Raw genomic sequence first — 13,635 nt, 5'->3', positions numbered from 1 at the left:
GTTCCCAAGTATCCAGCATCCCTTCCTTGGAGAACTAGCTCTCTTGCATTTGAAGTAATACTGTTAATCATTCCTTCCACCTGCATCAAGATGCATGTGACCGGGGCGGATCATTCGAGGTATCTCATTCCCCAAGCAAATAGTATTGGTCAAAGAGATAGGTTTATGCAGCAAGTGGGGCAATCAGAATCCCTGTCTTGGAATTCATAATTAAATATTGTAATAAATTCTCTCTCTACTAGCATTGCTGATATAGGAATAAGTGGATCCAGAGTAGAAAGAGAATGACATTAAACCCAATAATGACATTAAACCAAGATAAAAAGCCAGTTTTAATGACATTGCTTGCATCCCTGACACATCCATGCTTGAAGTCTGTCCCATCCCTGAACTTCCAATTAGGTGAATTTCAAAATCCTGATTCTATCACCTTTTACCTAGATAATCTTGGATAAACTATTCAACTTTTCTGAGCCTCACTTATCTCATCTGCAGAATGGAAAATAATATTATTACCTATCTCACAGGACAATATGAGGATTAGCACTGTAAAGTCTCAATAAATGTCAGCAATAATCATTGAGTGCCAGTGAATTCCTGATCTAATTTGAATTGGGGTCCTGTCACAACAGAAAGAGTGATGATGATAGGATTTCAATTTCCTTAAAAAAATGCTTGGAGTTCATCTATCCTTTACCTTTCCATTTTTACCACATCCACAGGAGTCTTAGCAATGTTTTACCTGACTGCCCTTTAATCCCTACAGTCCACCCGTGCCAGAGCGGCTGCAGTAAGCATCACTTTCTTCTTTGCTCCAACTCCCCTTGACTGCTGAGGCTCCACCTTTTCCATTCAATCTGAATTGCCTCTAACATTCTGGTCAGCCTCATATCCTACCTTCCACAAGATCCACCTTGCTAACACTGGTCCTTCTGCCTTCTGCCATCACCCTCATTCGTTCTACCTTTTTTTCCCTCTCAATAATCAATGTCAACCATCCCCTGATGCAAGTTCTGCCTCTTCTAGGATGCCTTCTCTGGACCTCATGACTTTCACTGAGTTACTCTCTGATATTGCACCTCATTTTCAATTCTGGACTAACAGGCTACAACCTGCAATCATAAACAGCTCCGCCTCACTTCAGGTGGACCTAATTAATCCAACTAGAAAGTGAAGTTCGTAAGTTATGTTTCCTGGCATGTCCCTCAACTCAGGGGCAAGTACATACTGGCATCAAAACAAATATTTTTATAGGCTCCACTGATAACACTAACCATTTCTATTTTTCGATCCTGTTGTCTTTAGAGAATTTTTTTTTAATTAAGATGATTTTTACTGCAATCACCTAATCTTCATGCAAACACTCAATTTTGAGAGCACATAATTACTTTAAATGACAAGATAAAGCAACAAGGCAATTTTAAGAATTACATGTTTTTATTACACAAATATAACATTTCTTGTGGGAGTGGATCTTCAGTTTGCTTCCTGCTTTGACAGAATGTTAAATATCTGTAGAAACCGTCTAAAAGTGATTTATGAAACAAACATTCCGATACCCCCTTCAAGGAAAAAAAAAAAAAAAGTCTCATTGCCTATATTTCCCAGTCAGATTTCTGAGAAAAATAATAGGTTTTCTTTATTTTTACAGTGTGGTACAAACAATTTCTTTAAAGATATAAAAAAGGACAGACTTGTAAAATATGAGCCCCATTTGTTTACAAAGTTCTATAAAAATACATTAAGTAAGCATGTGTTGGTCCTTTGATTTAATATTCCAATTTACCAGAAACGAAAAAAATTCAATTACACAAAGATATGCAAACTACATTAATCTTGCAGTAATATAATGTCAACATCATCATGAACACCTTGCAAGAGTAGTTCTCCTGGATATGTGACAATCTTCCTTCGTTTTGCAGCTTTGAGAGTTCCTACCAATGCTTCAAAGAGATTGGCACATTTGTCATCTTGGAAGAGGACCCCAAATTTCACACTTAACTTTCCATCAGCATCTAATTTGAGAAAATACAAAGTTAGTAAATGCAAAATTTGTTTCTTGCCTCCATGCTTAGTGAACTTTCAAAACCTTTAATAAACATCTAACACTGGGCTAACCAAGATTACAATGTAAAGCTTAGCCATAATTCAAGCAGCCTCTTCCTAGAGCCGAATGATAGAATAAATACAATGTGTTATGACTCTCCCAGCTTTAACATTATCTACTCAAAGACCGAAAGAGAACCAAGAAATATTTATAAAAAGTGAATGTGCTATGGTACAAATACTGTAGATGAATTCCTTTTGCAGTTCTAACTTTTCCTCTCCAATGACAATTCCTGAGTTCAGACTGTAATTGCAAGTTGGTAAATGATAATCCTTTCCCCATTTTTGTCCACCAACAAATACACCATCCACATTGGTGCAGAATTAAAAAAAAAAAAAAGTAAAATGTTTTTTCATGTATTTTTAGTTGTAGATGGGCACAATACCTTTATTTTATTTATGTATTTTTATGCGGTGCTGAGGATTGAACCCAGTGCCTCACGCATGCTAGGTAAGCGCTCTACCACTGAGCTACAATCCCAGCCCAGAGTAAAAGAAAGTTTATCAGAAGCAAATCTGCTTGATACTCTTCCACTTTAATTGCTCAATGGCTCCCTATCACCTTCCAAATAAAGTGAAGCCCATGCCCTCATAATAAGAACCTTCATCCTCCAACTACACATCCATTTCTTGCCTGATCTTCTGCCTCATTACAAGATATACCTTTTGATCCAGTCATGATGAACACTTGCCATTGTCCACAGTGACATTAAAGAAACTGATTTTGTAATTGTGCCCATGTTGAGGCATCTGCCCAGCATCACAGACCCCTTTTCCTAATAAATTCTTTTCTTCAAGAATGGATTCAAATGTCACTTTCTCCAAGAAGGTCCTCCATGATTCTCTCAGAGAGTTGATATCTCTTCTTATAAAACTGACTGTATGTCTATCAAAGCACCACCATCAACTATAGTAAAAATAAGTAACACTTACTAAATACTTGCTATAGTCCTACAACTATTCAATGCATTTTAGTCATTAAAATTCACATAATCTTTATTTCATAGAAGAGAAGACACGATGGATTGCAAGAAGCACCATTATTTTATGTTCCAATTAAACTGCCCACTTAACTCCAGCACACCATGATTAGATAAATCCTCATTTCAAAAATTTTTAAATGTAAAAATGTGTACTTAAATCGCTGAGATACAGTATTAGTATACACATAAGGCAACCAAGAAACAGAAAAGTTTAGTCGTGTGCCTAAGATCACAAGTAAGTATGTAAGGAAGTTGGGATTCATTCCCAGAGAGTGTTGGGATTCATTCCCACTCCAGTGTCCATGTTCTTAACCACTTCCCAAAACATGCTCCCAGTCTGTCCTCCAACTACCCAAAGAAGTCTTCAAGGACTAAGACTGAATTTTGTTTATTTCTACATTTCCTGCACTTGAGCACAAAGGAAGCATTCAAGAAATAGTTGTTGGATGAAAGCATTTAAAACTCCAAATAGTCAGTCTCCACTTAGTCTTTTCTAGCTGAAAAATGAGACTTTGAAGAATTTGACTTTAGGGGCTGGGGTTGTGGCTCAGTGGTAGAGTACTTGCCTGGCACATTGGAGGCACTGGTTCAATCCTCAGCACCACATAAAAACAAATAAATAAAATAAAGGTATTATGTCCATCTACAACTAAAAAAAAACCCAGAATTTGACTTTAAAAGAAACAGAACTTTGTTCATCCATTTCCAGCTAGAGTTAAAACATCATATGTTTATTAGTCAAAATTACTCCAGACACAACTTAAATAATTAACCATAAGATGTCAGAAGTTGACATATCTCCATATATGCTTTGCAACTCAGCAAGTCATTTTTTTACCAAGAACAAGAAAGTCAATCCATACAATACTGCTACTCCCGAGAGACATGACATCCTTGGGCTAGAAGAAACTAGGAACTGGGGAGGAATAAAAGCAGGGGTAGCACTGGTGAAAACAAGACTTAATAAATTTCCATCAAGTGGTAATGGTGAAGGGGTTGGAGGAAAGTGGAATTAGAAAGATTGTTCATTTGCCTGACCAGGGAAGTAAATAAATGACATTCTCCAATGTCTGCTTGGTGTTCTCCTCAAACATCAGATTCATTCCCATTCCAAAGTGAACTCATGCTTCTCCTCCTATACTGACCTGCCCCATACTTCAAAATCCTATCTGAGATCCTAGGTTTAAGTAAGTGCCCCCAACTATTATATCAAGAATCAATTTCTACAGTCCCATGCTGAACTGTCAGCACTTCATAGTTTAGCATACCATGTTTTTTTTCCTGATAATTGCTCCATAAGTGCTCCTTTAGTTTCATCAACTAAGTAGCAAGATTCTAGAGGAAGGGTGCACCTATGTCACTTGTCCCTGCAACATATGCAGATACTCAATAACTATTAACTGACCATAAGATTAAACTTGCTTGCTTGTTAAATCCACACCACTTTTATATGCCTCCTTCATCTTTTCTTAGTACATGATGACTCAGATTTAATGTAGTAACCAAGTGACTAGAGAAGACCAAAAAGAGAAATGGGTGCTAGGGGTATACCTCAGTGGTAGAGAACTTGCTTAGCATGTATAAGGCCCCAGGTCTGATCCCCTAAAGAAAAAGAAAAAGAAAGAAAGGGAGAAACTCAAAGATACCCATGTCCTAACCTCTAACCTCTAGGACCTGTGTTACCCTACATGGCAAAAGGGGCTTTTCAGATGTGACAATGGAGGACCCTGAATTGGGACAATTATATTGTATTATCTAGATCAGCCCAAGTAACTACAGGTCCTTAAAAATGGAAGACAGAGGCAGGAGAGGAGGTCAGTGTGATACAACATAAGGACTTCACAAGATAATACTGGCTTTGAAGATAGAGAAAGAGGCCGTGAACCAAGCAATATGGGCTGGGAAAAGGTAAGGACTTAGATTTTTCCCCTAGAACCTCCAAAAAGGAAGATAGCCTGCCAACCTCTAGATCTTAAGCCCAGTAAGACCCTCATCAGACTCCTGATCTACAGAAGATATGAAATATGTTAAGATGTTAAATGTATTATTTCATATCACTAAGTTTGTGGTCATCTGTTACACAAGAATAGAAAACTAATACAGGAGACAGTGGAGATAAATGGTTCAATGGAATTTTCAAAGTGTGTCCTATTATTTCAAAGGATTGGGATTCATAAGCAAATACAGCTTTGAGAATCAAGCTATAAATGATGAAATTCATTTGGAAAAATAAGAGACCCAGAATAGCCAAAGCAATCCTTAGCAAGAAAAGTGAAGCAGGAGGCAACACTATACCAGACCTTAAATTATACTACAGAGCTATAGTAACAAAAACAGAATGGTACTGGGACCAAAACAGATACATAGACTAATGGTACAGAATTGAAGACACAGAGACAAACCCACATAAATATAGTTATCTCATACTAGACAAAGGTGACAAAAACATGCACTGGAGAAAAGATAGCCTCTTTAACAAATGGGGCTGAGAAAACTGGAAATCCATATGTAAAAAAATGAAATTAAACCCCTATCTCTCACCCTACACAAAAAATCAACTCAAAGTGGATCAAAGACTTAGACTCTAGAACAGAGACCCTGTACCTACAGAAGAAAAAGTAGGCGCAAATCTCTACCATGTCAGCTTAGGAAATGACTTCTTTGATAAGACTCCTAAAGAAAGATAAGAAGTAAAATCAAGAATCAATAAATGGGATGGACTCAAACTAAAAAGTTTATTCACAGCAAAGGAAACAATAACATGAAGAGAGAACCTACAGAATGGGAGAAAATATTTACCACATGCACCTCAGATAGAGCATTAATTTCCAGGATACACAAAGAACTCAAAAAACCTAACACCAAAAAAATAAATAACCCAATCAATAAATGGTTAAAGGAACTGAACAGATACTTCACAGAAGAAGAAATACAATCAGCAAATAATATGAAAAAATGTTTAACATCACTAGCAATTAAAGAAATACAAATCAAAACTACAATGAAATTCCATCTCACTTCAGTCAGAATGGCAATTATCAAGAATATAATCAACAAAAAATGTTGGCAAGGATGTGAGGAGAAAGGTACACTCATACATTACTGGTGGGACTGCAAATTGGTATGACCACTCTGGAAAGCAGTATGAAGATTCTTCAGAAAACTTGGAATTGAACCACCATTTGACATGGTTATCCCACTCCTAGGTTTATACCCAAAGTATTTAAAATCAGCATACTACAGTGATGCAGCCACATCAATATTTATAGCAACACAATTCACAATAGCAAACCTACGGAGCCAACCTCAGTGTCCTTCAACAGATGAATGGATTAAAAAAAATTGTGGTATACACATATCAGAATATTACTCAGCCATAAAGAAAAAAGGAATTATGGCATTTGCTGGTAAATGAAAGGAACTGGAGAATATCATAGTAAGTGAAATAGGCCAGTCCCAAGGCTGAATGTTTTCTCTGATATGTGGATGTTAATTCACAATGTGGGAGGGGGCTAGGAAAGAGGGAGGTACTTGGGAAGAGAGAGAGGAGTGAAGGGAGGAGAGGGAGTATGAGGGTCGAAATGATAGTAGAATGATTTGGACATTTATCACCCTATGTGCATGTGATTATAGAACCCATATAACTCTGCATCATGTACAACTAGAAGAATGAGAAGTTATACGCCATTTATGTATGATGTGTCAAAATGCATTATACTGTCATGTATAACTAATTTAGAATTTAAAAAAAGAGTCATGTATGTAAAGGGGATTAAGAATGCAAAAAAAAAAAAATGCAAAAACAAACCTGAATGTTGATCTAATCAAGTGTTAGGGGTAATGTATAAAGAAAATTAAATTCCTCTCTTCCTTAGTAGGAAGTAAGCAGATTATTCTTAACACCAAAACATCACGAAAGATAAGTATGCTGTTTAGAGACATGGAGGTAACTAACAAAGGATGTAAGTTTTTACTTGTGAAGGGCAGGAAATGTGGAGAAACTGGGAGTAGAAGGAAGACTCCTATCAAGCTTTTCATCTTTATTATTTGACTCCTTAAACAATGTGCATGTTTAACTTTGTTTTTTACAAAACCATTTTTTAAGTAAAAAGAAATGTTATAGATTTAAAAAAATCAAGCTATAATGATAAAATAACTCTTGTAAGATACTTCGTAAGTATGTTTTTCATTTATTTGATGTAATTTTAAAACTTTGAGTTCCATTATCCGAGTCATTACTGACTATGTCTATTGTTCTTATTATTTTTAAAATGCTCCCCAAATTCTTATGTCTTTTCTCTGAGATGTAACAAATACCTAAAGCTACAAGTATAATAGTAACTCTGATTACAACTTAGGAAAAAGACACTAATACTACCAATTTTACATGTCACTATCTTTATAGTAGCTGCCTGCCTAGTTGTTGAAGAAAAGGACAATTTAAAAGAGAATATCCTAAAAGATTTTGTTTAAAATTCTAGTTATATGCTCACATTTGTATAAAACTCAAGAATTTAGAGAAAATAAAGACGATTTTGTATAGTTGCGATTGAAGTCCTGAGTTACTTTGGAAGTTCATAAAATGGTGGCAGAATAAAGCAGAAAACATGGATTTTAATAGTGTGGCAAATAAAAATTTGAACTCAATTACCATATTTTAATGCAACCAGATACAAGATGTTCAGTGATTTTCTTTCCATTCAAAGGGTAAGGAAACATCTCAACTATTCTACCTCAGAAACTGGATACCCCAGTAGCCCTGTGTCTCAAGGTGTGCCTTCATGGCCAAGGGTAGTTACTACTTGAGACTGTGGACAGAATTGCCAGTCACTGTCCTAAAGCCCTGGGGTGGCCCCTTTCTAGGTCAGAATGCCAGTGCAGCCTGCTGTGAAGTAAACTAGAAGAAATACCCGTGTTACTTACTTTTTGAACCCAAACGATGAATTTCCTCCACTAAGAGGTTAACTTCATGATCCACATTCATTGCAACCTGCAAGAAAAAATAAGACTACCTTATGACCGTTTCTATGTTCCATCAAGCACCTATAATCCAATGGCTCTATCTTTTTTGATGTGACATTTGTCACTATTATTTTCCATGTCCCTCTTCCTAAAAAGACTGTGTGATGTAAGGGCATTAAAGTATGCCCACCTTCACTATCTGTGTACAGCTTTCCCTCTTGGCTACCCCAAATCCTGTTGTCCACCCCAAATCCTGTTGTCCACAGTCTATTGGGGGAAAGGCAGCCCTTCTTCTCCTGCTATTACTCTAAGCAGGTGTCCTTCACAGTGCCCTGGGAGACCCAAATACTACAAAAAGTGAGTAACATAGGATCCTTGCTCAGGGCAGAGGGTTCTGGAACCAAAAGCAGGGTGACAAGCACTCTAAGAGGTGAGACCAAGGCATTAAGGAAAGCTGGAAAAGGCTTCCAGGAGGTCACGGGGAAGGAGTGGAGCAAGCAGACAAACGGGAAAGAGTGTTTTATGAATGGGGAAGAGCATGTGCAAAATCATGGAGAAACTGATATACTTCCTGCCTTTCAAGAGCCTGCAGTCTAGAGGGGAAGGCAGATTGATAAAAGTGGCAATTTTAGTACCCTCAGGTTAGTGCAGTGATAATTTATGGGTCACAGTACATCTGACAGCAGTGAAGAGCTTGTGGTGAAGACTATTCACCTTCAGAGAAGGAGGTGTTCAGGACCTAATGGGAGTGGAGATTTATCTTGGATTGCTAGGTCCTCTATAGGCTGCTTCCGCACACTTTCAGCCTCTTTCATTCTTCCCCACTTGAACTCCAGGCTGCAACCACACTGGGTTTCTTTCCATTCCTCAAACGTTCCTTATTCTCATCTCCAGCCTTCCCACATACTGTTTCTTCAGCCTAGACTCATTATTTCTTTCTCAAGGCTAACTCTCATGTGTTCACTTCCTGCTTAGAGGAAACTTCCTCCAGAAAGCCTTCCCCCAAGCTCTGGAGGTAGAGAGCTCTCCAACTCTGTGTTCCCACAGGGCCCTGTGCTCTTTTATATTTTACTCCATTGGAATTACTGGTTTCTCCATTTTCTCCACTAAATGATAAGCTCCTGTCTTCAGGAATTTGACTGAAAAGCTCCCTGTTTATCACTTCTGACACTGAGAGTCGAGGTTCCATAAATATTGGTTTCATGGACTGAAAAAAAACAAGCAAAGAGACAAGAGGGGATGGAACTATATCTGTAAGCACATCAGAAAGTTCAAGCAACTGGGTGGAACAAGCATCAATTCAGTCTTTTTGAATCATACTTTTTTCAAACCGAATAAGGGACAAAAAAAGGGGGGGGGGACTGTGTATATGGTTTCCTTTAAGGTGACAATAATTTGGAAGAAACAACTTTATCCAGATGGAAAATAACTAATTCCTGGTAGCTTTTAGAGACAAGAGTGACATCTATGTCTATAGACCACCTGTTTAAATGATATTGATTGGAACACCAGATTTTCTATCAGCTAATAATTAAAAGCACCACTACCATCTGCTATGTTATTTATCTGAATATTATAATTTAAGGACCTTGTATTGCAATAAAATGCAAAATCTTCAATTAAATGCATCTATATAAAACTTATTACCAAAAATTATCCAAATACTGGGACTTTGCATTTGGGGGAAATCATATCTTTAACATTGTATGTAACTCAAGACATAGTTTAAAAGAGATACTAAAAACATGAAATGTATCCAGAGATTATGGCCAGAATGCTGAAGGCTTGAACAGGATGCCATGAGAAAAACAGCAGGGAAAAAACCTATTAACAACAGAGTGGTGGGAAGCTTTTGTTTTTGCCTGCCAGTACCCATTCCCCATTCTCACAGTGAACAATCTCATTTTTGTCTGCTTGGAGCACTTCCTTCCTTATTCCAAACCCATGGATCTTGGACAGAGCCTCACCTGAGTCTCCAAGAGTGGTTCAAGACCAAAAAGGTTGGTTTGAGGCATTAGGTTGGTGTTGCCATCCACATCAATGAAGTTAAACCCTAACATTTTGCTAGAACTAGCAAAACACCACTCTCTTCCCACTGGATTCTAAGATGTTAGTTTATAGCCCTGATGTTGGAAGACCCCATGTTGGAAGTACCTAACAAGGACAGAGCTGACACAAAGAAAATCCAGACATGTTACAATGACTAAGCCCTTATGTAACTCTGGACTCTCCAGTTACATGAACCAATGCTGTCTTTCCTACTTTTTCTTGTGCTGGTTTGACTGAGTTTCTATCACTTACACTTTAAATAGTCTTGACCCATAAAATTAGTTAGAGATCTACTTTTTTTTTTTTTTAACTAAAGTTCTTTTTATTTTTTTCTTTGTGATACTGGGAATTGAACCCAGGGGTGCTTTACCATGGAGTTAAATCCCCAGCCTCTTTTATTTTTTATTTTGAGACAGGGTTTCACAAGGTTGCCCAGACTGACCTCCAACTTACAATCTTCCTACCTCAGTCTCCTGATTTGTTGGGATTACAGGCATGTGTCACCTCACCCAGCTAAAGCTCATTTTATACTCTTATATGATTAGTCTTGTTTCATATTTCGCTATTGGATAGATAGGATGGATAGATGTATTAGAAAAGCAGATTCGGGGGCCATATTTTTAAAAAAATTCTAAGGCTGGGGATAGCTCAGTAGTAGCATGCTTGCCTAGCATATGCTAGGCTCTGGGTTCAATCCCCAGCACCATCAAAGAACAAAAACTCTCTAACAACCAAACTGCCCAATAATACAGTTTGTATTCTGTTCCTGGAGGTATTAATGAAGAAGTAGCAAGGCTCTATGAGGAATGATGAAAAAATTAGCCTGCACTGGACAGAAAAATAATGAAATGTTCAAGATTAAGAATTTCTTCAATTCTCCTATTATCAGATTCCCAGGCCCTGGAAATTTATCTCTTCAACACCACTCCCCCATTCCTTCCACCCATCATCAGCAACACATTTCAGATTTAGATCTCAATTAATAATGAGAATCAACGAGAAAATCCCTCTATTATGTTCAACATGCATACCTGCATTATATTAAGCAGATATATGTCCATCCAATTCTGAGAAAGCAACCAGCATTTCTTTATAATCATTTACACATTCAGGTCTTTACCTATTTTAATTCACACAGTTCTAAGAACCTTGCAAAGTACTTATTATTCATTCGATTTTTATGGATATTGAAACAGGCTCCGAGGGATTAACGCCCCACAATTAAATACTGTTTCCAACATATCATTCTGGTTCTTCCTCCTCCTCCTCCTCCTCTTCTTTTTCTTTTCTATTGTACAAATGCACTAAATATAATAGCGTATTTGTATGAAATATTTCATGCTGAGTACTTGCTAAGGCAGATCAACTTACAAAGCAAAAAGGCTTCCTGCCCAGACCCCTATAAATAGGAAAATAATAGGTTTTGAAATTAACTGCTAGCATACATAATTTGGCATGTTTTATTCATTTCTTTTATTATTGGGGAGGGGAGGGTAGGCATAAAGAAGAAAACTGCTCATTGTGACACAATCCTTGGATGGCCCATGACATTTTATTAGCAGGACTGAAGCCTGAGACTGAAGTGAGCAAGAAGATCAAGAACAATGAGAGGCTATAAGCAGAACAAGCCTAGGGGGAAGAAAGAGGTTGTCAATGAGGCTGAACCAGAAGAAAGAAAGCAGCTCAAGGGAAGGCGAAGGCAGATGCTAGTCGCGCCTTCTGTCAGAGAATCTAATTAGGCTTTGTGCGTGGGAATCACAAAGAAAACGGAATGAGGCATATGCTGGGACGCCCCATCAATACACTCTGAAGAATGTATTTAAGGTCCCTCTAATATTTGTGTGTGTTAAAGTTTGGAGGCAATGCGTGAAGATTTTCTAATAACTACGGAAATAAAACCTACTGGAGTGGGGACTCCAGGAAATCAGGAGCGAACTTCACACAACACACACACACACACACACACACACGCCGGGCGCTTTTCCAGCCCTCCCTTGCAATCACTTAACAGCTGGTGAGGGTCAAAGGATGACTGGGTTCCTTCCTCTCGCTGGCGCGCGCACGCTCCATATTTGGTCATCGCTTCTCTAAGTTTGGGATCCTGCCAAGTAAGGGTCCCAAGCCCTATGCCCTGCAGGCCATCACACGGTCACCACTGGCACCGGTGCAGGACTGGGGAGTGCTGAGCTTCTGCCCTCCATCTCCGAGCAGCCCTACGCGTCCCAGGAAGAGCTGCGTCCCGGAAGCCTTTGTCCCGGCAACTCACCGGCCAGCGCTGCCCGCCCACGTTCCCCCCAGGGCCGGGTCTGCCGAAAAGGGACAAGGCCCAGGGTTCCACCAGTCCCCTCACTAACCTCTTCCCTACCCCCGACCTAAGGGCAGGGCCTCAGCCACCTCCCCCTACTGCAGAGGACATTGCCCCGAGGTCACCAAATTTCTAGGAACAGTGTCTCCCAGCCCTCCAATCCTTCTCCACCCAGTTCTGCAGAATTGGCACCCGACCCACCGTTAAGTGCAAAACCCAAGCGTTACACCGCGGTAAAAAAAAAATCGTTTCCTCGTTTCTCGCTTCACCGTCAGCCCCTAGCCGGCAAAACGTCACGTGAGCGGAGTGCGGAAGTCTGCGGGAGAAGCGGGGCGTGGGAGGCGCGCGCCCACCCCGTCCACTCCTTCACGGTTTCAGCCCCCGCCGCTCATCGCCTCCGCGCACCCCTGAGCCGCCTCGCGGTCCCGGCTGTCCACCCGCAGCCCGCGATGCCTCCAGCAGATTGACCCCTGCCGGACACTCCAGTCCATCTTCGCTACCTTGCCACATCTTCCCGGGGGACTCACCTATAGCTTCGATTTCTTTATCAATGAAGAATTGGTGACGAGTCGGTCTAGACCCGGTTATCTTCTTCAGTGTGTTGGGGAGGAAGAGTCTGAAGAAGGAAGTGGCCGCTAGGCAATCGAAAGGTTCCTGGGGAGGAGGAGGAGGAAGGGGAGGAGGAGCCGGGTGGGGAAAAAGTAAAAGAGTTTCTGCGCTCAGGAAAGGGGCCGCCCATTCACCCAGGGACAAGCCTATGAGGAGGAAACTTGGGGGAGGAGACGCCAGAGAAGGGGGCAGTCTCTGGACAGGTGGCTGGGCACGCGGGGCTCCTAGGAGTACCAACCAGAGCTTCGATTACCTCCACCTTTCCTTCGTGCAGCCCAGAGTCCTGAACCGCATCACACTGCATCTGATCCTACCGGAGTCTCTCTCCCAACAAAAGGAACAAAGCGCCCCCAACGTGCTCAACAGTGAGGGCTCTTAGGAAGACCGTGACTCACTTGGGTTCTATTTGCCAGGAGCAGGAGCCTCCAGAACACTGAGTATAATGACTCAAGAGTGGTCTGAATTGCAAAGCCAAGTGCATTCTTGAAAGCCAGTTTGTTTTACTGCAAAGTAATGTTTCTTGGACAAAGCAAGCTCTTAAGCTTCATTATTTCCTACATCTAACTTTATAATTCAATCATTTTATTCATACTCCCTTTATTTTAATCGTGTGTGTGTGTG

General features: G+C 39.8%; 1 protein-coding gene across 3 annotated transcripts; it reads right to left on the bottom strand.

Annotated features, from left to right (window-relative positions):
* Positions 1-1,418: 1,418 nt before the first annotated feature.
* Abracl (ABRA C-terminal like) lies at positions 1,419-13,286 on the bottom strand. 3 transcript variants are annotated; one of them, XM_048799002.1, is made up of 4 exons: positions 13,268-13,286; positions 12,933-13,059; positions 8,013-8,079; positions 1,419-2,015 (listed from the first exon to the last, which is right to left on the bottom strand). In XM_048799002.1, exons 3-4 carry the CDS (start codon positions 8,071-8,073, stop codon positions 1,831-1,833), a joined length of 246 nt encoding a protein of 81 aa, XP_048654959.1. In that variant the 5' UTR covers positions 8,074-8,079; positions 12,933-13,059; positions 13,268-13,286; the 3' UTR covers positions 1,419-1,830. The 3 variants fall into 3 exon arrangements, with proteins under 3 accessions (XP_048654959.1, XP_015357257.1, XP_048654966.1); XM_015501771.2 differs by lacking the exon at positions 13,268-13,286 and having other exon boundaries at positions 12,933-13,099; XM_048799009.1 differs by lacking the exons at positions 12,933-13,059; positions 13,268-13,286 and adding an exon at positions 12,607-12,629.
* Positions 13,287-13,635: the final 349 nt, after the last annotated feature.

Source organism: Marmota marmota, unplaced genomic scaffold (genome assembly GCF_001458135.2).
Source record: "Marmota marmota marmota unplaced genomic scaffold, marMar, whole genome shotgun sequence".
Classification (NCBI taxonomy): domain Eukaryota; kingdom Metazoa; phylum Chordata; class Mammalia; order Rodentia; family Sciuridae; genus Marmota; species Marmota marmota.
This window is presented reverse-complemented; position numbering and strand designations above follow the sequence as displayed.